The 23,671-nt window shown below is 37.6% G+C and overlaps 8 protein-coding genes across 9 annotated transcripts; 4 read left to right on the top strand and 4 right to left on the bottom strand.

Annotated features, from left to right (window-relative positions):
• Window positions 1-1,156: 1,156 nt before the first annotated feature.
• Window positions 1,157-1,663, bottom strand: LOC132173673 (ras-related protein RGP1-like). Its single transcript, XM_059585240.1, has one exon. The coding sequence runs from the start codon at window positions 1,661-1,663 to the stop codon at window positions 1,208-1,210; it is 456 nt and encodes a 151-aa protein (XP_059441223.1). The 3' UTR covers window positions 1,157-1,207.
• Window positions 1,664-2,202: 539 nt separating this feature from the next.
• LOC132167993 (pathogenesis-related thaumatin-like protein 3.5) lies at window positions 2,203-2,691 on the top strand (the record flags this gene model as incomplete). The annotated part of the gene is made up of 1 exon (XM_059579052.1): window positions 2,203-2,691. A coding segment is annotated over one exon (489 nt), but the record flags the coding sequence as incomplete, so codon positions are not given.
• A 2,175-nt stretch (window positions 2,692-4,866) lies between these two features.
• On the top strand, window positions 4,867-7,533 carry LOC132163735 (cytochrome P450 705A20-like). The gene is made up of 3 exons (XM_059574106.1): window positions 4,867-5,804; window positions 6,570-6,984; window positions 7,071-7,533. The coding sequence occupies exons 1-3, from the start codon at window positions 4,899-4,901 to the stop codon at window positions 7,304-7,306; spliced, it is 1,557 nt and encodes a 518-aa protein (XP_059430089.1). The 5' UTR covers window positions 4,867-4,898; the 3' UTR covers window positions 7,307-7,533.
• A 529-nt stretch (window positions 7,534-8,062) lies between these two features.
• Window positions 8,063-8,562, bottom strand: LOC132181408 (ras-related protein RGP1-like). Its single transcript, XM_059594615.1, has one exon. The coding sequence runs from the start codon at window positions 8,446-8,448 to the stop codon at window positions 8,122-8,124; it is 327 nt and encodes a 108-aa protein (XP_059450598.1). The 5' UTR covers window positions 8,449-8,562; the 3' UTR covers window positions 8,063-8,121.
• A 546-nt stretch (window positions 8,563-9,108) lies between these two features.
• On the top strand, window positions 9,109-9,597 carry LOC132167939 (pathogenesis-related thaumatin-like protein 3.5; the record flags this gene model as incomplete). The annotated part of the gene is made up of 1 exon (XM_059578987.1): window positions 9,109-9,597. A coding segment is annotated over one exon (489 nt), but the record flags the coding sequence as incomplete, so codon positions are not given.
• Window positions 9,598-11,261: 1,664 nt separating this feature from the next.
• LOC132191754 (cytochrome P450 705A20-like) lies at window positions 11,262-13,874 on the top strand. Its single transcript, XM_059606847.1, has 3 exons — window positions 11,262-12,173; window positions 12,867-13,281; window positions 13,368-13,874. The coding sequence occupies exons 1-3, from the start codon at window positions 11,268-11,270 to the stop codon at window positions 13,601-13,603; spliced, it is 1,557 nt and encodes a 518-aa protein (XP_059462830.1). The 5' UTR covers window positions 11,262-11,267; the 3' UTR covers window positions 13,604-13,874.
• Window positions 13,875-14,294: 420 nt separating this feature from the next.
• LOC132181398 (ras-related protein RGP1-like) lies at window positions 14,295-17,667 on the bottom strand. The gene is made up of 2 exons (XM_059594603.1): window positions 17,146-17,667; window positions 14,295-14,942 (listed from the first exon to the last, which is right to left on the bottom strand). The coding sequence occupies exons 1-2, from the start codon at window positions 17,376-17,378 to the stop codon at window positions 14,495-14,497; spliced, it is 681 nt and encodes a 226-aa protein (XP_059450586.1). The 5' UTR covers window positions 17,379-17,667; the 3' UTR covers window positions 14,295-14,494.
• Window positions 17,668-19,354: 1,687 nt separating this feature from the next.
• LOC132189536 (transcription factor bHLH130-like) lies at window positions 19,355-22,395 on the bottom strand. 2 transcript variants are annotated; one of them, XM_059604287.1, is made up of 9 exons: window positions 22,275-22,395; window positions 22,083-22,152; window positions 21,805-21,882; window positions 21,102-21,633; window positions 20,328-20,650; window positions 19,842-20,012; window positions 19,706-19,771; window positions 19,547-19,615; window positions 19,355-19,456 (listed from the first exon to the last, which is right to left on the bottom strand). In XM_059604287.1, exons 4-9 carry the CDS (start codon window positions 21,610-21,612, stop codon window positions 19,385-19,387), a joined length of 1,212 nt encoding a protein of 403 aa, XP_059460270.1. In that variant the 5' UTR covers window positions 21,613-21,633; window positions 21,805-21,882; window positions 22,083-22,152; window positions 22,275-22,395; the 3' UTR covers window positions 19,355-19,384. The 2 variants fall into 2 exon arrangements, with proteins under 2 accessions (XP_059460270.1, XP_059460263.1); XM_059604280.1 differs by lacking the exon at window positions 22,083-22,152.
• Between the last annotated feature and the right edge of the window lie 1,276 nt (window positions 22,396-23,671).

Genomic DNA, 23,671 nt, shown 5'->3' with positions numbered 1-23,671 from the left:
AAATTATTGTTTCAGATTTTTATAATAATTGTTTTGTATGCTAACAGGTCGAAGTACCGTGGAAGAAACTTTTCTTACTTTTGGTGCGGGGAGGAGAGCCTGCCCTGGCTCAAGGCTGGGGTTGATTATGATGCATTTGACAGTTGCAGCCATGGTTCAATGCTTTGATTGGAAGTTTTGTGGAGATGGACACAACGGTAAAATTAATATGGAAGTTGGGAAAAGCCTTTTTATACACTTGGCTCAACCACTCACATGTCTTCCGGTTGTTCACTTCAACCCCTTTGCTGCTTCCATCTAAATTAATCCTACATTTTCTTCACCTTCACTCCACTTGATGCTTAGATATAAGAGCATGTGTACACATACATGCAGGATCATATATGCTTTACAGTTATTCTGCTCGATCTCAATGTATACTGTCTGTTTGTATCACGACCAACTTTCAGTTGCATTATGCCTTGTTTAATATATGTTTAATATATGTTATTGTTAATAAACATTCGCAGGAATAGTGCATTTATAGAGCACTACTTTCTGCAGAATTTGCTTTGATGGTGTAACAGAGCGTCTTTTATTTTGAGTCCAGTTTCATCTATTAAACTAACATTTCTCTCTCTCTCTCTCTCTCTCTCTCTCTATATATATATATATATATATATATATATATATAATTTCTGATGTGTATTTATAATAGAATTAACAGAACTTCTATGTCTCTCACGTACTGTTTAAAAATTACACTTGAGTTTAAAATGCATGTGAAAAATCAAGTGTTTTACGGACAATGGTGTATCGTGCGCGACTGCAATTGAGAGAGATCATGAAACCCACTTACCCAAACAAGTGCTCGGGCAAGTGAACGCCATCCGGGGCCTCTCTCATTTGCATATCTGATTGCCGGAGGTAGAAAATTGAAAGAATCCCCAATTGCAGGGAATTTCGGTACATGTCATGAATCTAGCAGAGCTATGACAATCAATCAATATTCTACAAACATAAAATCCCTCTGTCATGATTCAAAATTAGATTCTGAGCCTAAATCAGTTTCAAAAGTATTTCAAGTTTGAACTCATGCCAAATCCATTCCCAAGAGGGAAAAAAATAACCTGGTATTAAAAAAGAAAGAAAGTTTTTTACAACAGTATTCCTGAAAAAATAAGATTGTGATCATGTCAGATATTAACTGACGGTAAAAATTGCAATCCTACGAAGAGCTGCAACAGCTGATCCTCCGTTCAGGTTCTGGCTCCTGTCCAGGGACAAGGATATTTGTTCCCTTGAGGAGTGATGAATTTCCCGCCGCAGCAGCTTCTTCATTGGCAACAAGAGCCTTCTTGCTGATGATCCGGTAAATTTCTGTGAGGACCGTGAGGAAGGCCGATTCAACATTAATGGCCTCGAGGGCCGATGTCTCCATGAAGAAGAGGTTCTCCCTTTCGGCAAACTCTTTTGCATCCTCTGTAGGTACAGCTCGAAGGGACCCCAAGTCAGATTTATTGCCCACAAGGATGATGACAATATTTTTGTCAGCATGGCCCCGTAACTCCTTTAACCACTTGGCCACATGATCAAATGTTTGCCGCTTGGTAATGTCATACACTAGCATCGCCCCCACCGCACCTCTGTAATATGCACTGGTCACTGCCCTGTATTCTGACATTAGCACCAAGAATGTGAGCAGAACAATTGTGAACCATTTTGAATAAATCATATATAAACACACACACTCTCTCTCTCTCTCTCCCTCTACAGAAGCAAGGCTTTAAAGCTGACAAATTTTGACACTAACTGCGAACCTAATACGAAATTGGCGAATTATGATTGAGGCATCCAATCCGTTTAATTAAGTGGGTTAGGTTATGATTTACCTATATAATTTTATATGTATGCGAACACGAATGGCCACCCCTAGTCTAGTCCAACCATTTGGAATTCCCAATGCAAGTTCCTGTTTCTATATCAACCTTTTGAAAACTTACCTACAATTGGTCATGGTATTTCTAGTCTCCACATCTTATTGAAGAGATCTGTGTTCCCTCAGAGTCAAATCAGCCCCCTTCTTCTATGAATTCTGCAGGGTGGTTCTTTCTCAGCTCCCCATCTGTATATTTGATACTAGCTAGGAGTATACAAAAGGTTCATAATAGTCTCTCTTGCAGATTCCTGATGACCAACAATAATTAAGTTATTTGACGTCGTTGGTGTTCGTTTGATGAGTCCGGTAAGGGGACATCCTTCATGGGAGACTGCGGCGGCCAGCTGCAATGTGCAGGGGCTGGCGGTGCACCGCCTACAACCCTCGTAGAGTTTACCCTAGATAGTCCAGTGGATTACTACGATGTTAGCCTAGTTGACGGCTACAACATGTGTGTTTCGATAGTCCCTTCGGGTGGATCAGGTCCTAATTGTAAGCAGATAAGTTGTCTTTCGGACTTGAACAAACATTGCCCTAATGGCTTGCAAGTAAGGAGGAATGGTCATGTTGTGGCCTGCAAAAGTGCTTGCTTAGCGTTTAATACGCCCAAATATTGCTGCACAGGAGCCTATGGCAGCCCTCAGACGTGCAAGCCTTCAAGTTATGCGGAGGTGTTCAAGGCTTCTTGCCCTACAGCTTATAGCTATGCCTATGATGATCCCACAAGCACTTTCACATGCGAAGGAGCTGATTATTTGATTAGCTTTTGTTAAACTTTGAAGCAAAAGATAGAAATGATTGGAGGTGTAACAGAGCGTCTTTTATTTTGAGTTCAGTTTCATCTATTAAACTGACATTTGTCTAAATTTATATAATTTCTCATGTCTATTTATAATAAGATTAATAGAACATTTGTGTCTCTCACATGCATTTTAAAAAATACACTTGAGTTTAAAATGCATGTGAAAAGCAAATGTTTTACGGACAATTGTGTAACATGCTCGACTGCAATTGAGAGAGGTCATGAAACCCACTTACCCAAACAAGTGTTCGGACAAGTGAGTGCCATCCAGGGCCTCTCTCATTTGTATATCTAATTGCAAAAGGTAGAAAATTGAAGGAATCCCCAATTGCAGGGAATTTCGGTTTATGTAAATCTAGCAGCGCTGTGACAATCAATCAATATTCTACAAACATAAAATTCCTCTGTCATGATTCAAAGTTAGATTCTCATCCTAAATCAATTTCAAAAGTATTTCAAGTTTGAACTCATGCCAAATCCAAATATTGTGCCAAGACAGTGACAAATGAATACCAAACTATTGGGACACAATGTCGCTCCCAGGGATTTTTCTAAAAACAGGCCCATTCGGCGCAATTAATGTTAAGGTCCATAAAACACTTGAGTTTGTTTTCCTTAATTTTAGGTGGATTCACAGCTAATGGACCAACACAAACATACACATATAATCATGTCAGAGAGAGACAGGTTTTGTTGAAGATGAAAGAGTTGTATGTACTTACTTCAAACTTGTGAACAGCCGCCTTTCTAGCTACTCCCACGTAGTTCTATAATAATTACCAAATTCATGTAGGTGAGCTATATATGTTGCTTGTTTTTGTTTCCAAGTTGCCAAGAGATGAGAAATAGGAATTAGACGAAAGATTTTTCATTTATATATATATATATATATATATATATTTTGTAGGTAGACTAAAGATTTGTTGGTCGTTAAGCATTCACGCCGTGCTCATCAAATTTATTGTTTATTTTGGTTATATATATATATATATATATATTATATTCCTCTATTTTAGCTATTAACTTTTTTAAAACCGACTTAGCATTTTTATTATTCTATTTAAATATTCAATTTTTTAATAAAATTTATATTCTTTCTTTATGTTTTTAAAAAATTCCTTGAAAATATGACCGGGAAGAAGACTGAAGTTTTTCAAGTAAAGATTTTTTATACAAGACGGGAAACCAAATTCGATGACATATTCTATCAAGAATATTTGAGCAAGAGCGATCCAACGGACTCCCACTCTGGACTCATTTTCCACCTTCAATCACATTGATTTTGGACCCTTTAAATCCAGCTTGTAAACAAAGCAGTATATATGTATGTATGAATACTGCAAAATCATTGGCACACTGTGATGTTTTGGTGAACCCAGAGAGAGAGAGAGAGAGAGAGAGAGATATATATATATACATCTGAGGGTTCACCATAACAATCTTAAACGATAAGCAAAATTTTGTTCCAATTACTGAATCAGTATAAAAATCTTAAACGATTACTGACCGAATACTACCGGTTGACGGTTAATTTCAGTTCAGTCACAGTTGGTAGACAGTCAGTAATCGATAATCGGTCAATTTGCCCACCCCTACTTTAGAGTGTGGAAACCCTCAACTTTAAAACTTTGGAGAGGGTTGTTTTAAAATGGGGGTGGCCGAAACCACCCCCATTTTTTTTCTTCCAAAAAACAATTTTCTTCTTTCTTTCTTTCTTCTTTTTTTTTTTTTTTTTTTATCAATTTTTAATTTTTAATTTTTTTTTTAATGTTTTAAAAGTTTTTAATTTAAAAAAGATATATTTTTCATTTTTAATTTAGCACATGACCATGTGTCGGGTTTTTAGAGGCGCTAACGTAAATTTTCATCTAAACCACATGGCGCAAAAGAATATTAACCCTAAATTTTTATTAAGTAGCATTTCCTTTTTTACCATAGAGCAGGCTAGCATGGATAGCCTAAAGAGTTTTGAGGGCTACCAATCCTTGCCTTGATGAGAGGGTGCCGTGTCTTGATTACAGGGTAGGTAAAAATATATATTTTTTTCCCACAAAAAAAAAAAAAAAATTAAAAGCTTTGGGCCAATGCATCAAGTGGCTCCGCCACTGCCAATATATATATATATGAAGCAACTCGAGAGTGAGGGAAGCAAGTTTGTGCAGTAGCGGTAGAGGCACCATGACTGTCATCACCCAATATCTCTTACTGATTTTCTTCTGTTTCCTCTTGCCTGCACTCCTACTGATATTGTTTTTCAACAAGCCAACAACAACCGGCCGGCGCAGCCGCCCTCCGAGCCCGCCTGCCCTCCCAATCATCGGCCACCTTCACCTCGTCGGAGGCTTCTTTCACAAATCCTTGCAAAACCTCGCCACCCAATACGGCTCTATCTTCTATATCCGACTTGGTTTTTCCGACTGCATCGTCGTTTCGTCAGCCGCCATGGCCAACGAGATATTCAAAACCCACGATCTTGATTTCGCGCAGCACCCCAAGATAACTTTTGCCGACGAATTGCCCTACGCCAGGTGCGGATTCTTCAGCGCCCCATATGGTGATTATTATCGGTTCATCAAAAAACTCTGCATGACGGAGCTGCTCTCGCCCAGACAGCTTGAGCGGTCGCGGGTTGTCCGAGATGAAGAGCTCGGCCGGTTTTTGCGAGGATTGGTTGAGAGTGGTAAGAAAAAAGAGGTTGTGAACGTGGGTGCTGAGCTCATGAAGCTCACAAACAATACTATATGCACGATGGCGATGAGCACAAGGTGTTCGGAGAAAGGTGATGATGCTGACAGGATCAGGGGGTACCTGAAAATCGCCTATGAGATTGGTTCCAAGGGGACGGGGCTTATTGGGGATGCGTTGGGGCCGCTGAGTAGATTGGTTTTTTGGCTGTATAGAAAGGAGACCATGGATTATTTCCAGGGGGTTGATGAGCTTCTGGAAAGAATGTTGAAGGAGCATGAAGATCAGATTGGGAAGAGAGAGAATGAAGATTTGATGGATATATTATTGAAGGTGTACCGAGATGATAAGGCTGAAGCCAAGATCATGAGCAGAACCCATCTCAAGGCTTTTTTGTATGTAAGTTCTTCAATAACTTGATCATTCACTGATTTTTCTTTTTTTTCTTTTTTTTTTTTTCTTTTAATTTGAAAGCTATACAAGCTAGTTTCTTTACATGCTGGCCTAGAGTGACTGACTTCTTGTAAATTTGTGTGATAAATAATTTGTGTCAATAATTTGTCAACCATTAGATTTGTAGGGTCTACTTAAATCCACAAATCTAGTTAATGGCTATTTTTCAGATGAGATGGACAAAATATTGATACAAATAATTTCTAATATAATTGTAATGTCTTAAGCATTTTCCATTTGGAAAAAGAAATGATTAGTGTCAATATTTTTCTCATCTCAGTTTACAAATCAATCATTAAATTTGTAAATTTCTGTGGATTCCATATAAGTCAATAATTGACCTCATAAATCTAATGATTGATCGATTGAATTTGTAGTAAGTATGGACAAATTATTCACACCAATAATTTCTCCTTTGAAAATCATGGAGGTAAAATAGTCCAAATATTTAAGGTTGTATTTATTTTAGCATGAAATACCTTTTTCATTTAGTAAAGTATTGTTATATAATCGGGATAACATGACACTGAAAATTAGGTTCTTTTTTACGAATTTAAAGGCTGATTTTTACTATCACATCATCAAGTTTTGTGATAGTAAAATAACAGTTTACTAAATATCATTATTTGGAAAGCATTTATATTTATCCCTCGAACTCGAAGCCATGGCTTTCTTTTAATTAACTCAGAGAAGTCCACGATCTATTGGCAGGATATTTTCGTGGGAGCCTCTGGTACCTTAGCAGAGGCGATCGTATGGGTAATGGCTGAGCTCATCAACCATCCAAATGTATTCCAGAAGCTGAGAGAAGAGATAAGATCGGTTGTTGGCAGCACTAGACTGGTTGAGGAATCTGATGTCGCAAGTCTCCCCTACTTGCAAGCAGTTGTAAAAGAAACACTAAGACTATATCCGCCATTACCTGTGACAACAAGAGAGTGCCGCCAAAGCTGTCAAATAGAAGGCTATGACATCCCCCAAAAAACTGCGGTGGGAATCAATCTGTATGCCATAATGAGAGATCCAGAGATATGGGACAACCCAAATGAGTTCTTGCCAGAGAGGTTCATGGTTTCTGACGACACACAACACAAAAACATGGAACATAAACAAGATCATGGCATAGGTAACAAGATACATCTCTACTAAATTATTGTTTCAGATTTTTATAATAATTGTTTTGTATGCTAACTGGTCGAAGTACCGTGGCAGAAACTTTTCTTACTTTTGGTGCGGGGAGGAGAGGCTGCCCTGGCTCAAGGCTGGGGTTGATTATGATGCATTTGACAGTTGCAGCCATGGTTCAATGCTTCGATTGGAAGTTTTGTGGAGATGAACACAACGGTAAGATTAATATGGAAGTTGGGAAAGGCCTTTTTATACACTTGGCTCAACCACTTACATGTCTTCCGGTTCTCCACTTCAACCCCTTTGCTGCTTCCATCTAAATTCCTACATCTTCGAAATAAGACGCATGCATGCAGGATCATATATGCTTTACGGTTATGCTGCTCGATCTCAATGTATACTGGCTGTTTCTATCATGAACAACTTTCAGTTGCATTTTCCATGCCATGTTTAATATATGTCATTGTTAATAAACATTAGCAGGGATGGTGCATTTATAGAGCACTTTCTGCTGAATTTGCTTTGATGGTGTAACAGAGCGTAGTTTCATCTATTAAACTAAAATATATATATATATATATATATATATATATAATTTCTCATGTCTATTTATAATAGGATTAACAAAGCATCTATGTCTCTCCCATACATTTTAAAAAATACACTTGAGTTTAAAATGCATATGAAAAATCAAGTGTTTTACGGACAATTGTGTAATGTGCTCGACTGTAACTGAGAGAGGTCATGAAACCCACTTACCCAAACATGTGCTCGGACAAGTGAGCACCATCCGGGGCCTCTCTCATTTGCATATCTGATTCCAGGAGGTAAAAAATTGAAAGAATTCCCAATTGCAGGGAATTTCGGTTCATGTCATGAATCTAGCAGCACTATGACAATCGATCAATATTCTACAAACATAACATCCCTCTATCATGATTCAAAATTAGATTCAAAGCCTAAATCAGTTTCATAAGTATTTCAAGTCTGAAGTCATGCCAAATCCATTCCCAAGAGGGAAAAAAATAATCTGGTATTAAAAAAATAAAAATAAAAAGGTTTTTTTACAACAGTATTCCTGAAAAAAGAAGATCGTGATCATGTCAGATATTAACTGACGGTAAAAATTGCAATCCTACGAAGAGCTGCAACAGCTGATCCTCCGTTCAGGTTCTGGCTCCTGTCCAGGGACAAGGATATTTGTTCCCTTGAGGAGTGATGAACTTCCTGCCGCAGCTGCTTCTTCATTGGCTACAAGAGCCTTCTTGCTGATGATCCGGTAAATTTCTGTGAGGACCGTGAGGAAGGCCGATTCAACATTAATGGCCTCGAGGGCTGATGTCTCCATGAAGAAGAGGTTCTCCCTTTCGGCAAACTCTTTTGCATCCTCTGTAGGTACAGCTCGAAGGGACCCCAAGTCAGATATTGCCCACAAGCATGATGACAATATTTTTGTCAGCATGGCCCCGTAACTCCTCTAACCACTTGGCCACATGATCAAATGTTTGCCGCTTGGTAATGTCATACACTAGCATCGCCCCACCGCACCTCTGTAGTACGCACTGGTCACTGCCCTGTATCTGAGATGAGCACCAAGAATGTGAGTATAACAATTGTGAACCATTTTGAATAAATCATATATAAACACTCTCTCTCTCTCTCTACAGAAGCAAGGCTTTAAAGCTGACAAATTTTGACACGACCCGCGAATTCTACACGAACCTAATACAAAATTGGTGAATTATGATTGAGGCATCCAATCTGTTTAATTAAATGAGTCAGGTTATGATTTACCTATATAATTTTCTATGTACGCGAACACGAATGGCCACCCCTAGTCTAGTCCAACCATTTTGAATTCCCAATGCAAGTTCCTGTTTCTATATCAACCTTTTGAAAACTTACCTATAATTGATCATGGTATTTCTAGTCTCCACATCTTATTGATGAGATCTGTGTTCCCCTCAGAGTCAAATCATCCCCCTTCTTTTATGAATTCTGCAGGGTGGTTCTTTCTCAGCTCCCCATCTGCATATTTGATACCAGGACTATACAAAAGGCTCATAATAGTCTCTCTTGCAGATTCCTGATGACCAACAATAATTAAGTTATTTGACGTCGTTGGTGTTCGTTTGATGAGTCTGGTAAAGGGACATGCTTCACGGGAGACTGCGGGGGCCAGCTGCAATGTGCGGGGGCTGGCGGTGCACCACCTGTAACCCTCGTAGAGTTTACCCTAGAAAGTCCAGTGGATTACTACAATGTTAGCCTAGTTGATGGCTACAACATGCGTGTTTCGATAGTCCCTTCGGGTGGATCAGGTCCTAATTGTAAGCAGCGAAGTTGTCTTTCGGACTTGAACAAACATTGCCCTAATGGCTTGCAAGTAAGGAGGAATGGTCATGTTGTAGCCTGCAAAAGTGCTTGCTTAGCGTTTAATACAGCCAAATATTGCTGCACTGGAGCCTATGGCAGCCCTCAGACGTGCAAGCCTTCAAGTTATGCGAAGGTGTTCAAGGCTTCTTGCCCTACAGCTTATAGCTATGCCTATGATGATCCCACAAGCACTTTCACATGCGGAGGAGCTGATTATTTGATTAGCTTTTGTTAAACTTTGAAGCAAAAGATAGAAATGATTGGAGGTGTAATGGAGCGTCTTTTATTTTGAGTTCAGTTTCATCTATTAAACTGACATTTGTTTAAATCTATATAATTTCTCATGTCTATTTATAATAAGATTAATAGAATATTTCTGTCTCTCACGTGCATTTTAAAAAATACACTTAAATTTAAAATGTATGTGAAAATCAAGTGTTTTACAAACAATTGTGTAACGTACTCGACTTTAATTGAGAGAGGTCATGAAACCCACTTACCCAAACAAGTACTCGGACAAGTGAGTGCCATCCAGGACCTCTCTCATTTGCATATATGACTGCAGAAGGTAGAAAATTGAAGGAATCCCCAACTGCAGAGAATTTCGATTCATGTAAATCTAGCAGCACTGTGACAATCAATCAATATTCTACAAACATAAAATCCCTCTGTCACGATTCAAAGTTATATTCTCATCCTAAATCAGTTTCAAAAGTATTTCAAGTTTGAACTCATGCCAAATCCAAATATTGTGCCAAGACAGTGACAAATGAATACCAAACTATTGGGACACAATGTCGCTCCCAGCTATTTTTCTAAAAACAGGCCCATTCGGCGCAATTAATGTTGAGGTCCATCCGTCCATAAAACACTTGAGTTTGTTTTCCTTAATTTTAGGTGGATTCACAGCTAATGGACCAACACAAACATACACATATAATCATGTCAGAGAGAGACAGGTTTTGTTGAAGATGAAAGAGTTGTATGTACTTACTTCAAACTTGTGAACAGCCGCCTTTCTAGCTACTCCCACGTAGTTCTATAATAATTACCAAATTCATGTAGGTGAGCTATATACGTTGCTTGTTTTTGTTTCCAAGTTGCCAAGAGATGAGAATTAGGAATTAGACGAAAGATTTTTCATTTATATATATATATAGACTAAAGATTTGTTGGTCGTTTAGCATTCACGCCGTGCTTATCAAATTTATTGTTTATTTTGGTTATATCCCCAAAAAAAAAAAAAAAAAATTATATTCCTCCATTTTAGCTATTAACTTTTTTTAAACCGAATTAGCATTTTTATTATTCTATTTAAATATTCATTTTTTTTTTTTTTATAAAATTTTTATTCTTTCTTTATGTTTTTAAAAAATTCCTTGAAAATATGACCAGGAAGAAGACTGAAGTTTTTCAAGTAAAGATTTTTTTTATACAAGATGGGAAACCAAATTCGACGACATATTCTATCAAGAATATTTGAGCAAGAGCGATCCAACGGACTCCCACTCTGGACTCATTTTGCACCTTCAAACACATTGGTTTTGGACCCTTTAAATCCAGCTTGTAAACAGAACAGTATATATGTATGTATGAATACTGCAAAATCATTGGCACACTGTAATGCATGTTATGGTGAACCCTCAGATATATATATATCGAAGAAAGCGAATTGAATAAATTTTAATTAAGTAGCGCACATTTCTTGTTCGGCTGTAGAGCAGGCTTGCATTGATAACCCTAAAGAGTTTTGAGGGCTACCAATCCTCGCCTTGATGAGAGGGGATGCCGCTGCCAACCCTCACCCTTGCAAGGGGCTACCAACCCTCACCTCCAATATATATATATATATAAAGAAACTCGAGAGTGAGAGAAGCAAGTTTGTGGAGTAGCGGTAGAGGCACCATGACTGTCATCACCCAATATCTCTTACTAATTTTCTTCTGTTTCCTCTTGCCTGCACTCCTACTGATATTGTTTTTCAACAAGCCAACAACAACCGGCCGGCGCAGCCACCCTCCGAGCCCGCCCGCCCTCCCAATCATCGGCCACCTTCACCTCGTCGGAGGCTTCTTTCACAAATCCTTGCAAAACCTCGCCACCCAATACGGCTCTATCTTCTATATCCGACTTGGTTTTTCCGACTGCATCGTCGTTTCGTCGGCCGCCATGGCCAACGAGATATTCAAAACCCACGATCTTGATTTCGCGCAGCACCCCAAGATAACTTTCGCAGACGAATTGCCCTACGCCAGGTGCGGATTCTTCAGCGCCCCATATGGTGATTATTATCGGTTCATCAAAAAACTCTGCATGACGGAGCTGCTCTCGCCCAGACAGCTTGAGCGGTCGCGGGTTGTCCGAGATGAAGAGCTCGGCCGGTTTTTGCGAGGATTGGTTGAGAGTGGTAAGAAAAAAGAGGTTGTGAACGTGGGTGCTGAGCTCATGAAGCTCACAAACAATACTATATGCACGATGGCGATGAGCACAAGGTGTTCGGAGAAAGGTGATGATGCTGACAGGATCAGGGGGTTCCTGAAAAGCGCCTATGAGAGCGGTTCCAAGGGGCCGGGGCTTATTGGGGATTCGTTGTGGCCGCTGAGTAGATTGATTTTTTGGTTCTATAAAAAGGAGATCATGGATAATGTCCAGGGGGTTGATGAGCTTCTGGAAAGAATGTTGAAGGAGCATGAAGATCAGATTGGGAAGAGAGAGAATGAAGATTTGATGGATATATTATTGAAGGTGTACGGTGATGATAAGGCTGAAGCCAATATCATGAGCAGAACCCATCTCAAGGCTTTTTTGCTTGTAAGTTCTTCAACTTGATCATTCACTGATTTTTTTTTTTTTAATTTGAAACCTATACAAGCTAGCTAGTTTCTTTACATGCTGGCATAGAGTGACTGACTTGTTGTAAATTTGTGTGATAAATGATTTGTGTCAATAGATCAATTATTAAATTTGTGGGGTCCATATAAATCCACAAATCTAGTTAATGGTTATTTTTCATATGAGATGAAAAAAAAATTGACACAAATAATTTCTAATATAATTGTAATGTCTTAAGCATTTTCCATTTGGAAAAAGAAATAATTAGTGTCAATATTTTTCTCATCTTAGTTTACAAATCAACCATTACATTTGTAAATTTATATGGATCTCACATAAGTCAATGGTGGACCTCACAAATCTAATAATTGATCAATTGAATTTGTAGTAAATATGGAAGAAATATGAATAAATTATTCACACCAATAATTTCTCCTTTGAAAATCATGGAGTTAAAATAGTCCAAATATTTAAGGTTGTGTGAATTAGGTTTTTTTTTTTTTTTTTTTCGAATTCAATGGCTGTTTTTTACTGCCACATCATCAAATTTTGTGACAGTTATATAACAGTTTATTAAATATCATTATTTGGAAAGCATTTATATTTATCCCTCGAACTCGAAGCCTTGGCTTTCTTTTAATTAACTCAGAGAAGTCCACGATCTATTGGCAGGATATTTTCGTGGGAGCCACTGGTACCTTAGCAGAGGCGATCATTTGGGTAATGGCTGAGCTCATCAACCATCCAAGTGTATTCCAGAAGCTGAGAGAAGAGATAAGATCGGTTGTTGGCGGCACTAGACTGGTCGAGGAATCTGATGTCGCAAGTCTCCCCTACTTGCAAGCAGTTGTAAAAGAAACACTAAGACTATATCCGCCATTACCTGTGACAACAAGAGAATGCCGCCAAAGCTGTCAAATAGGAGGCTATGACATCCTCCAAAAAACTGCGGTGGGAATCAATCTGTATGCCATAATGAGAGATCCAGAGATATGGGACAACCCAAATGAGTTCTTGCCAGAGAGGTTCATGGTTTCTGACGACACACAACACAAAAACATGGAACATAAACAAGATCATGGCATAGGTAACAAGATACATCTCTACTAAATTATTGTTTCAGATTTTTATAATAATTGTTTTGTATGCTAACTGGTCGAAGTACCGTGGCAGAAACTTTTCTTACTTTTGGTGCGGGGAGGAGAGGCTGCCCTGGCTCAAGGCTGGGGTTGATTATGATGCATTTGACAGTTGCAGCCATGGTTCAATGCTTTGATTGGAAGTTTTGTGGAGACGTACACAACGGTAAGATTAATATGGAAGTTGGGAAAGGCATTTTTATACACTTGGCTCAACCATTCACATGTCTTCCGGTTGTTCACTTCAACCCCTTTGCTGCTTCCATCTAAATTAATCCTACATTTTCTTCACCTTCACTCCACTTGATGCTTAGAAATAAGAGCATATGTACACACACATGCAGGATCATATATGCTTTACAGTTATTCTGCTCGATCTCAATGTATACGGTCTGTTTGTATCAAGAACAACTTTCAGTTGCATTATGCCATGTTTAATATATGTTATTGTTAAACATTCGCAGGAATAGTGCATTTATAGAGCACTACTTTCTGCATAATTTGCTTTGACGGTGTAACAGAGTCTTTTATTTTGAGTCCAGTTTCATCTATTAAACTAGCGTCTTTTTTTTTTAGTCCAGTTTCATCTATTAAACTAACATTTGTCTATATATATATATAATTTCTCATGTGTATTTATAATAGAATTAACAGAACATTTGTCTCTCACATACATTTTAAAAATAACACTTTAAAAAATGCATGTGAAAAATCAAGTGTTTTACGAACAATTGTGTATCGTGCGCAACTGCAATTGAGAGAGATCATGAAACCTACTTACCCAAACAAGAGTGCTCGGACAAGTGAGTGCCATCCGGGGCCTCTCTCATTTGCATATCTAATTGCAGGAGGTAAAAAATTGAAAGAATCCCCAATTTGCAAAGAATTTCGGTTCATGTCATGAATCTAGCAGCACTATGACAATCGATCAATATTCTACAAACATAAAATCCCTCTGTCATGATTCAAAATTAGATTCTAAGCCTAAATCAGATTCAAAAGTATTTCAAGTTTGAACTCATGCCAAATCCATTCCCAAGAGGGAAAAAATAACCTGGTATTAAAAAAAAAAAAACAACAAAAAGGTTTTTTACAATAGTATTCCTAAATAAAGAAGATTGTGATCATGTCAGATATTAACTGACGGTAAAAATTGCAATCCTACGAAGAGCTGCAACAGCTGATCCTCCGTTCAGGTTCTGGCTCCCGTCCAGGGACAAGGATATTTGTTCCCTTGAGGAGTGATGAACTTCCTGCCGCAGCTGCTTCTTCATTGGCAACAAGAGCCTTCTTGCTGATGATCCGGTAAATTTCTGTGAGGACCGTGAGGAAGGCCGATTCAACATTAATGGCCTCGAGGGCTGATGTCTCCATGAAGAAGAGGTTCTCCCTTTCGGCAAACTCTTTTGCATCCTCTGTAGGTACAGCTCGAAGGGACCCCAAGTCAGATTTATTGCCCACAAGCATGATGACAATATTTTTGTCAGCATGGCCCCGTAACTCCTCTAACCACTTGGCCACATGATCAAATGTTTGCCGCTTGGTAATGTCATACACTAGCATCGCCCCCACCGCACCTCTGTAGTATGCGCTGGTCACTGCCCTGTATCTGAGATTAGCACCAAGAATGTGAGCAGAACAATTGTGAACCATTTTGAATAAATGGTATATAAACACACACACACACACACTCTCTCTCTCTCTCTCTCTCTATACTGAAGCAAGGCTTTAAAGCTGACAAACTTTGACACGACCCGCGAACCTAATACGAAATTGGTGAATTATGATTGAGGCATCCAATCCGTTTAATTAAATGAGTCGGGTTATGGTTTTAGTTTACCTATATAATTTTATATGCATGCCTTAACATGACTTGAACCCAACACGCGAACACAAATGGCCACCCCTAGTCTAGTCCAACCATTTTGAATTCCCAATGCAAGTTCCTGTTTCTATATCAACCTTTTGAAAACTTACCTACAATTGATCATGGTATTTCTAGTCTCCACATCTTATTGAAGAGATCTGTGTTCCCCTCAGAGTCGAATCATCCCCCTTCTTCTATCATCTTCAACTTACACTAGCTTATGACTTATTACTAGCAACACCACTGATCTTCTCTAACTAATGACCCTACCATCTTTTTTTTGATAAGTATCAATTATGTTGCCCCAGTTGTTGTAACAGTCATTATTCACCTCAACATGCTTTATCTTAGGACACAATCGGTTCTTCGTCACCAGAGTTCTGCTCCAGAAACCAAAACTGTTTTATGACTATTTGGCATCACAAAACACCCAAGCACACATCCACTTCAGCATTCTAACTCCAACATGCTTTATCTTAAGACACAATCGGTTCTTCGTCACCAGTGTCTCTCTCTCTCTCTCTCTCTCTTTATGGCCAATAAAGCCAATGTACCAAAAAGCCATCACCAAGCTCGTTTTACTTCGTCACCTGAAATCTTAATCTTTATCTCTCTCTTTTGACTTAATCGAACTCTCTAGTACACAGGAAACCAACCCTTAGAATCTATAAAATCCTATGCTGCCATTCTAACGTAACTCTGCACCTACAGTCTACAGAACCGATTGCTCTCATATAAATCAACTCCCAGAATCCTATTCCACTACTTGATAATAAATCAATTCCAAGGTTTGTAGAATCTCTTGCTCTGATACCATCTCAGGCATGCCCCCTACTCCCCTTCTATGGAAACCTCAAACCCTGTAAACTTGTTGACTGAACTCCTCAACCAACGTACCTTCATCTGTAATTTATCAAGACCCAAAGAACCATCATATTCGAAATGGGTTGCTAACTTATCTGTCAACTAATGCAAATAGAATAAGTACTAAACAAGGCCTCTACTCTAACATATTATACAAACTAAAAAGTTTTTTGTTTTCATCGTCGCATATGTTCCTCATGCCCGTTAACATTATTCATATTACAATTCATCTTATAAGACAGTTCACTCAACTCAATGAGAATTATACTTCAAAGATAGTGTTACACAAATCACAGCACAGCACCCAAAAAATTTTACATTTATACAAATCAACAATATTGATCTTGTTTCTCTCTCTGTTTCATCAAGACAACAAACCTTCCTATACAAAAGAAATACAATAACTATAGTAAAATTGATCAACCCTAAAAGGCCTTTTATTCCCAATTCACACCAAAAGAGAAAAAACTACAAAATTTGGATAGCATCAATACTACTTGTTCCAAAAACCTAAATTCATACAAAACTATACTCTTTGCAAGTCTAGACTCACCTCAACATGCAGCATCAGTAAGCCTAAACTCACCCAACAAGTGAGAAGCTTAAGAGTAAGTAATGCTATTTAATAGGCTATTACATGACTGTCATATAACTGAGATATCGTGACATTGAAAATCGGTCTTTACATAAGTAAGGGCCTGTAAAAAAGAAAAATCAAAGGCTGATTTTCACTATCATTTCAATCGTATGGTAACATACTACTAAATAACGTTTCTAGCTTAATACTACGATAAATTACCACCTATAAAAAAGGACAAAGTTTTCTTTTAAATTGGGTTCAAGAGAATTTCTCCAATGCAGACTAATTAGATTGACATAAACCTGGTAGATCACTTTTTTAATATTCAAACAAAAACACTATTAAATCATTATTACACATGATAAAATACCATAATGGAAAACCATGAATCACTTAATCAATACTCTAAAACAAAATATATTAAAACATTATCAATGAAAGAAAAAAAAAAAAACTTAAAAAGACAAAAAAAAAAAATTGTGACTTTTGGTTTTGGTTCACCTTTCCTGACCAGCAGTGTCCCAAATCTGGGCCTTGACCGTCTTGTGGTCAATCACAAGCGTCTTGGTCTGGAACTCGACCCCGATGGTGGCCTTGGACTCCAAGCTGAACTCGTTCCTCGCGAACCGGGCCAAGAGCTGCGACTTCCCCACCGCCGAGTCTCCGATCAGCACCACCTTCAGCACGTAGTCGATCTTCTGGTTGTAATTGTGGTTCCCTTGATAATTCGACATCGCTCTTTCTCTCTTTCTCTCTCTCTCTCTCTCTCCCCTTGAAATCAAATCGCCGAATCCTATCACGGTTCGATCAGCCTTGGTCTTGAGCGATCGGTGGATTTGGGTTGATCATGAGCTTGGAGAGAGAGGTTTTAACGGTCAAAATTCGAGCTTTTTCGTATAAATATATGCATATGAATTGCTAAGAATTACCGTGCGGGATTTACAGTAGAGAGAGAGAGTCAAAGAGAGAGATAGAGAGAGAGGGCAAATGGAACGGAAGGTGGAGAGGCCAATGGCTTTTACATTGCTTTTTAGATTTTTGTTATTTCATTCTTAAACTTTCACCTTAAATAATTGCAAAATAATAAATATACAATTTAAACTCAACTTTGGCCCAACTTTTTTCTTAAGTTAAAATAAATAAATAAATAAACTACGTGTGGAGGAGAGAGAGAGCTTTAAATTAAAGAGAAAAATTTGGTCTAAAAGTTGGGCCAAAGTTGTGGTTGTATCGCACCTAATTTTTTTATTTTTTTACAAATTAAATTTATGTTAGAATTTTGTATTAGGATCCAACGTATTTGATCCCGTGAGAGATATAATAATTAATGTTGTAAAATCAATAACTTTTAAATTATTCATGAAACATAAATTTTTAGACTTATAATTCTTTTACAACTTCCTAATGTCAGCCCTTAAAAAGGTTTTATCGAGGTAGCAATGCGTTGTAGCACTGTCATATTAGCTTAAAAAAAAATAAAAAAAAAATAAAATTGTCTAGCCTGTCCCATGCCCTAACCAAACTTCAGGGATGGTTGTGATCACTCTCATGAGCATTGGGAGTGGTCACAACCAGCAGATTGGGCAGTCTGACCACCCTTGCATGGTGGTTGGGTGTGGGGCCGATTAGGAGGAGAGGATGCAACTTTTTTTTAATTATTCCTTAAATAGATAGAAGTTTGTGCATAAGTTGAGCGAAAAAAATATGAACTTTCTTAGATGATTAGATACAAATTGTTTTACGAACAACTGAATGAGTAACCAATTCTATGTTTTCTTTTCAAAAAATAAAAAATAAAACTTGGCATTTGCTTTCACTTATTTTTTTTTAGTCAATAAGGAAAAGGAAGAAAGGAAGAAAGGATTACAGAGAGGAGAGTCTTTGCAACTCTTAATCTTTAGAGAGGAAAGAAATGGGAAATTTTTTGGAATGCTTCCAAATATCACGTGAAAAGCGACCCATTTAATAACTAAGTGTGCCCAAAAATTAACACATCTTGAAACCTTCAAAGCGAACCATTCTTTAAGGAGAAGGATTTGTTGATAATCAAGGAGGCACACACCCATTCAAATAAAGGTGCCTTTGTCAATGGCCAAAGTCATGAGCAAAGCGTCGCCTTCAGATTGAGATAGGAGCAAAGTCACTTGGCATTACTTTCACTTAATCACATGCCCACACCAAATTAATAAATAAAATAAAATAAAACAACTAGCCAACCTAACAATTTAGCAAGTTTTATGTGGTCTAGCTATCAATGTAGGCATAGCCTGTGTGACAGCCTAGTAGCCACGTACTAACAACTAAAGTAATTAACTCTAGTGATAACCCGGCCATCTCTCTCTCTCTCTATATATATATATTCAGAGTTTTTGGGAGTCAACTTGAATTTTGGCTTTAAAAGTCTATGAACTTTTTTTTTTTGGAGTTTTCTGGGGTCCAAACCATATGATTTTTTTTTTTTTATATAGGGCTTGGATTACATGTGTGAGATGGCCTACTTGATTGAATTTCTCAGCTGAACATGGTAAATAGCACACAAGTCTAATGGTTTGAAACCTTTGCTATACAATTTATCTTCTTCTTGATCTTACAACGGAGATAAATATTCCAAAGAAGATAAATATTCCACACCCACAAGCTTCTACCATTTTATTATACTTGGGTGCATTGAAAAAAGATGAGTTAGTGTCAGCATATTTTACTACTTCGCCATCTTCCTAACACTCTGTACAGAAACAAATCAGTCAGATTGATCCGAATATTGCTTCATTTTTCTTGAACACGTGCACTTGGCCTTTGTATCCGCCAGCGTCTGCACAAAAAAGGAAATGTTTCTTGTGAGGGAAGATAGAGTTGGATGAAGATTCACGTGACTTCTTTTGCCTTTTGTCTGTTATAATACCTTAACCTGTTTCTGAAGGTCTTTAATGTACTCAACTGCCGAATCTAACATGTCTGCTGTGTTTGTTTGCTGCCATTGAAAGAAACAAAAGGAAGAAGATTGAGTTTCCTTGAGAAAAATTTTGATGTTCTTGTCCAAATCATTAGTGTAAACTATTACCTTGTCCAAGTTTGGAAAAAGCTCTTGCAACTTCCTCATCCTTTCACTTATTCGTGTTCTTCTCACCTGATGCAACGGACCTCGTTAAATCACTATTTATCCCAAAAGTTTAAATAGATAAGAAATAATGATTTACCCTCTCTGCAATGCTTCGTGGGTGGGTGGCAAAGCCTCTTTTGGCTCGGATTTTACAAGGAACAGAACCTTGAAATTGCAAAAACTTTTCTATGGTGGCCATCTCAATGGAAGTCTTAGGCAAGCTCAAATGATGAGTCAATCCATGGGTTCTGCTTCTGGGTTCTGGATCCTGTTAAAAGAAAATATCATCACTGATAGGATAAGCAAAGTGCCAAGCTGCAGAAAGCAAGAGTGACCAAAAAAAAAAAACTTCACTTACCCCTTGAACTGTCATAGTTTTTATCACATTGCCCCAAAACTATCAAAAGTTGTAATGTAATGTGGGTGTTCGCTGTTTGAGTTGATATAAAACCCTAACAGTAGGGGGATTGAAAGGGAATGAAAGATCGAACACCCACATTGCAACTTTTAATAGATTGGGGGGACATTGCAAAATTCAAAAGACACTTCTGAGAGGGTAAGCGAATATGGGAACACTGCTTACCCGAGTATCGAATGAATTTGAAGATGGGAACACTTTAACCTCATTGTCTCTGGTTATTCTTAGACCATTGAATGGAGATCCATTCCAAGAATCATTTGTGAAGCTGGGAATGTAATGGTGATGGCTATCAGCAGCATTTCCCAAACTTTGATCCTCCGGAGGTCTACTTAATTCATTCCCAATCTCAGCAATCTGAGACATATGGCTTGAGCAAGGAGATGGCCCAGCTGAGAAGCTTAAATCATCATTCAACTTATTCATTGACGGGCTGGCTTCCCCATTGCAGGCTCTAAAATTTCCCACATTCCTCATCACACCAAAGCCTGCATGTAGCCATTTAAAAGCATTCAGCGATCTATTTTCAAGAGTATCAAGATAGAAATGTCATAAAAAGCATTAGCAAACGAGCCACCAACAACAACTCTAGTAAGAGAAGAAAACAAACTATCAAAAAAGTAAGACAAGAACAAGCAAGTCCAAAATTCAGTTCTCCTCCCTTAAAAGTTCTAGAGATCCCTTTTTTACTTCTGCTTTTTTCACCAACAAGGAGGCAGGATTGGAAAGAAAATATGTTTGGTTGCTGAGAAAGTCTATCTACAACTTGAGAAAATCAATTTACTCAGCCTTGATAGCTTTGGTGAGTTTCTCCAATTTAGGAGAAATTAATAAAGGAACATCAATCATAATATCCTATGCTATATTCCCTTTGGCTTATCCACAATTTTTTCAGCATAACAAACGAATAGATAAAAGAAAAAAGATGAGCAACAATACCGTTATCCATGGTTAATTCAGCAAAAAGCTCAGCTGGAGAGCTGCTTTGCCTAAGAGGAATGGACCGATTTCCTGCAGCACCCATCTTTGCTTTCATTGAATCCTCCAATCCCACAGAGTTCAGAAAACTAAAAGATCTATCCACTGGATTATGATTTGGCAGAGCTTGTACTTGTTGCTCAGCTTGGAAAACCATCTGATCATTGCACGGTGACATGAACCTTGCCAACATTGTCGCCTCCTCGGGGCTCGAGGATGGAAGATACCGGCGATCTTCACATCCGACAGTACCGCCGCCATTGCTGCTACAATCTATGAGGCTTGCGAGCAATGAGCTCGGTGCAGAGCGATAACGCATTAGGCCAGAATTATGCTGATTTTGCTGGTTTTGTTGCTGCATTTCTTGTTCTCGTTGATGGTAAATATTTGAGTCCAACATGAATTCTGCAGGGTGGTTCTTTGTCAGCTCCCCATCTACATATTTGATACTAGGACTATACAAAAGGCTCATAATAGTCTCTCTTTCAGATTCCTGATGACCAACAATAATTAAGTTATTTGACTTTCATTGCGGCCACGTTAGAATATAAATTAAATGAATAAATTCATAAGCTCCGACGGACCGACTATGTTCCTATTTCAATTAAATATACTCTTCTATCGGCTTAACTTCAAGACAAATTCAAAGATAAGTTGTATAAACCTGAATTGGTTTGACAAAAGTTGCTTGTTCCGGAAACTTAGGATCTGCTTTTTCTTCAAACTAAACCAAAACCAAGCGCTGCAGAAAAAGAAAAAAAAGCAAGAACAGCTTAAATCCAACACACAGAAAAAGTAAGATAAAAACCTGCTTGCATTTACACACACAGAGACACACTATATATCACTGGTTTAATTTCTTAGCACATGCTTGCGTCCTTGGGGGGTTGTAATTGTACAACACAAAGACACAGAAAGATATGAAAACATCAGGATCCGTACATGTGTAAAAAGAAATATTTTCAGCTCAGAATCTTTCTTGGATTTTGTCCGTCTCCCAATATGGAAGTAGCTTTAAGACAAAAAGAGGAAGAAAAAAGAAATATCTGAATGAAAGATAACAACAGTAGTGGCAATTTAACACAAATTTCAGCACCATCTGGGCTCAGTTTGATGGGTCAGTAAGTCAAGTACCTCAGCTTTCTGGGTTGTTTCTGAATCACCTCTTTGACACAGAGAGAGAGAGAGAGAGAGAGAGAGAGAGAGATTGTTGACAGAAGAGAGAAGCATGAGAAGCCAACAAATGTTTTTTTTTTTTTTTTGGAAAGGAAGAAGCCAACAAGTGTTTGTCTCACTATCTGACACATTTATGTACTAGCTTTGTTTGGCATCTACCCTTTGTTTTCAACTTTATTACGGGAGTGCACCAATGACATTAGGGGGTCCATGACACGTCATCGTTAGGATTGACCAAACTGCCCTGAATTGGTGCACAAAATATCCTAAGTTTCATGTGAGGTTTTTTAAATAATTTTTAAAATTAGAAAATTAGAAACCAAAAAAATTACTTAAAAAATTAGAAAACAAAAAATCACTTAAAATATATCACTTAAGATTCGTCGTATAAGTATTAATTAACCATATGACATAAGCCGATAAATGAATATGAAAAGTAACATGCAAATTTATAGCGAGTCTTTTTCTTTTTTTTTTTTCCTTTATTATTATTATTATTATTATTATATAGAAAAAAAAGTTATATGGGTATGTGTCAAGTTTTGCATTGGATATAAATGGATGAGTTAGGTTATATAATTAACTATGATAAACTTTACACATTTCAACTAATTAATGCATCTTCTTATCATTGTAGCTTTCCACATACTTAGACTAGGTCTATTAAATTGATATTTGCCTCTAAAATATGCGAATCTGTTTATTAATATGTTTTGAAAGATACTTTTTACTTTTAGTTTGAAAAATATTCTGCTGTGTTGAAATGAGAAAATAAAAGACAGGAACAAAATATTAACAATAGCAGTCAAATGATTCTCACATTAATTTTTAATAGGATTAGCCAAGAATGAGGGAATCACATTCATTTTAAATATAGTAAAGCTAATTTCTACACCCATTTATCATATATATACTTATTTTACACCGACTAACCGTAGCGTGTTTTAAGTAACTTCTCACGTCAATCACTTAAAAAAAAAAAAAAACATTCAAAACATGTCATATTAGTTAATATGAAATGAGTGTAATAACACTACAAAAAAAAAGGGGTTTTTTGACGTGTGCTACAGTGTAATTTTTTTGCCACTTCAGCAATTTTCTGTCGTGTTATATATAAAACGTCAGAAAATTTTTTCCTGACGTGTGAATAGTAACACGTCAGAATTTTCTGACGTGTCTGTTCAGACACGTCAGAAAATTCTGACGTTTTAAATGTTGGAGCGTCAGAAAAATATTACAAATTTGAAAAATTTAAAAATGATATAATTTCTGACGTTGCAAAATTTGCCACGTCAGAAAATTTCTGATGTGGCAGACCGCCACGTCAAAATTTTCTGACGTGGCAAACCGCCACG

The sequence above is a fragment of the Corylus avellana genome, chromosome ca1 (assembly GCF_901000735.1).
Source record: "Corylus avellana chromosome ca1, CavTom2PMs-1.0".
NCBI classification, from domain to species: domain Eukaryota; kingdom Viridiplantae; phylum Streptophyta; class Magnoliopsida; order Fagales; family Betulaceae; genus Corylus; species Corylus avellana.
The sequence above is the reverse complement of the archived record's forward strand: the minus strand, read 5'-3'. Positions and strand labels throughout refer to the sequence as shown.

What these genes read in the sequence shown, in the direction of transcription:
- LOC132191754 (XM_059606847.1), top strand. Translation starts at nt 11,268, where the DNA reads ATGACTGTCATCACCCAATATCTCTTACTAATTTTCTTCTGTTTCCTC. An exon ending in ATCTCAAGGCTTTTTTGCTT is followed by an intron (nt 12,174 to 12,866) that starts GTAAGTTCTTCA and finishes ATCTATTGGCAG; the next exon opens with GATATTTTCGTGGGAGCCAC. An exon ending in TAAACAAGATCATGGCATAG is followed by an intron (nt 13,282 to 13,367) that starts GTAACAAGATAC and finishes GTACCGTGGCAG; the next exon opens with AAACTTTTCTTACTTTTGGT.
- LOC132181398 (XM_059594603.1), bottom strand. Translation starts at nt 17,378, where the DNA reads ATGTCGAATTATCAAGGGAACCACAATTACAACCAGAAGATCGACTAC. An exon ending in GACACTGCTGGTCAGGAAAG is followed by an intron (nt 14,943 to 17,145) that starts GTGAACCAAAAC and finishes TGCTAATCTCAG; the next exon opens with ATACAGGGCAGTGACCAGCG.
- LOC132173673 (XM_059585240.1), bottom strand. Translation starts at nt 1,663, where the DNA reads ATGTCAGAATACAGGGCAGTGACCAGTGCATATTACAGAGGTGCGGTG.
- LOC132163735 (XM_059574106.1), top strand. Translation starts at nt 4,899, where the DNA reads ATGACTGTCATCACCCAATATCTCTTACTGATTTTCTTCTGTTTCCTC. An exon ending in ATCTCAAGGCTTTTTTGTAT is followed by an intron (nt 5,805 to 6,569) that starts GTAAGTTCTTCA and finishes ATCTATTGGCAG; the next exon opens with GATATTTTCGTGGGAGCCTC. An exon ending in TAAACAAGATCATGGCATAG is followed by an intron (nt 6,985 to 7,070) that starts GTAACAAGATAC and finishes GTACCGTGGCAG; the next exon opens with AAACTTTTCTTACTTTTGGT.
- LOC132189536 (XM_059604287.1), bottom strand. Translation starts at nt 21,612, where the DNA reads ATGAGCCTTTTGTATAGTCCTAGTATCAAATATGTAGATGGGGAGCTG. An exon ending in CACGAAGCATTGCAGAGAGG is followed by an intron (nt 19,772 to 19,841) that starts GTAAATCATTAT and finishes CCGTTGCATCAG; the next exon opens with GTGAGAAGAACACGAATAAG. An exon ending in ACCTTCAGAAACAGGTTAAG is followed by an intron (nt 19,457 to 19,546) that starts GTATTATAACAG and finishes TTTTTTGTGCAG; the next exon opens with ACGCTGGCGGATACAAAGGC.
- LOC132181408 (XM_059594615.1), bottom strand. Translation starts at nt 8,448, where the DNA reads ATGCTGACAAAAATATTGTCATCATGCTTGTGGGCAATATCTGACTTG.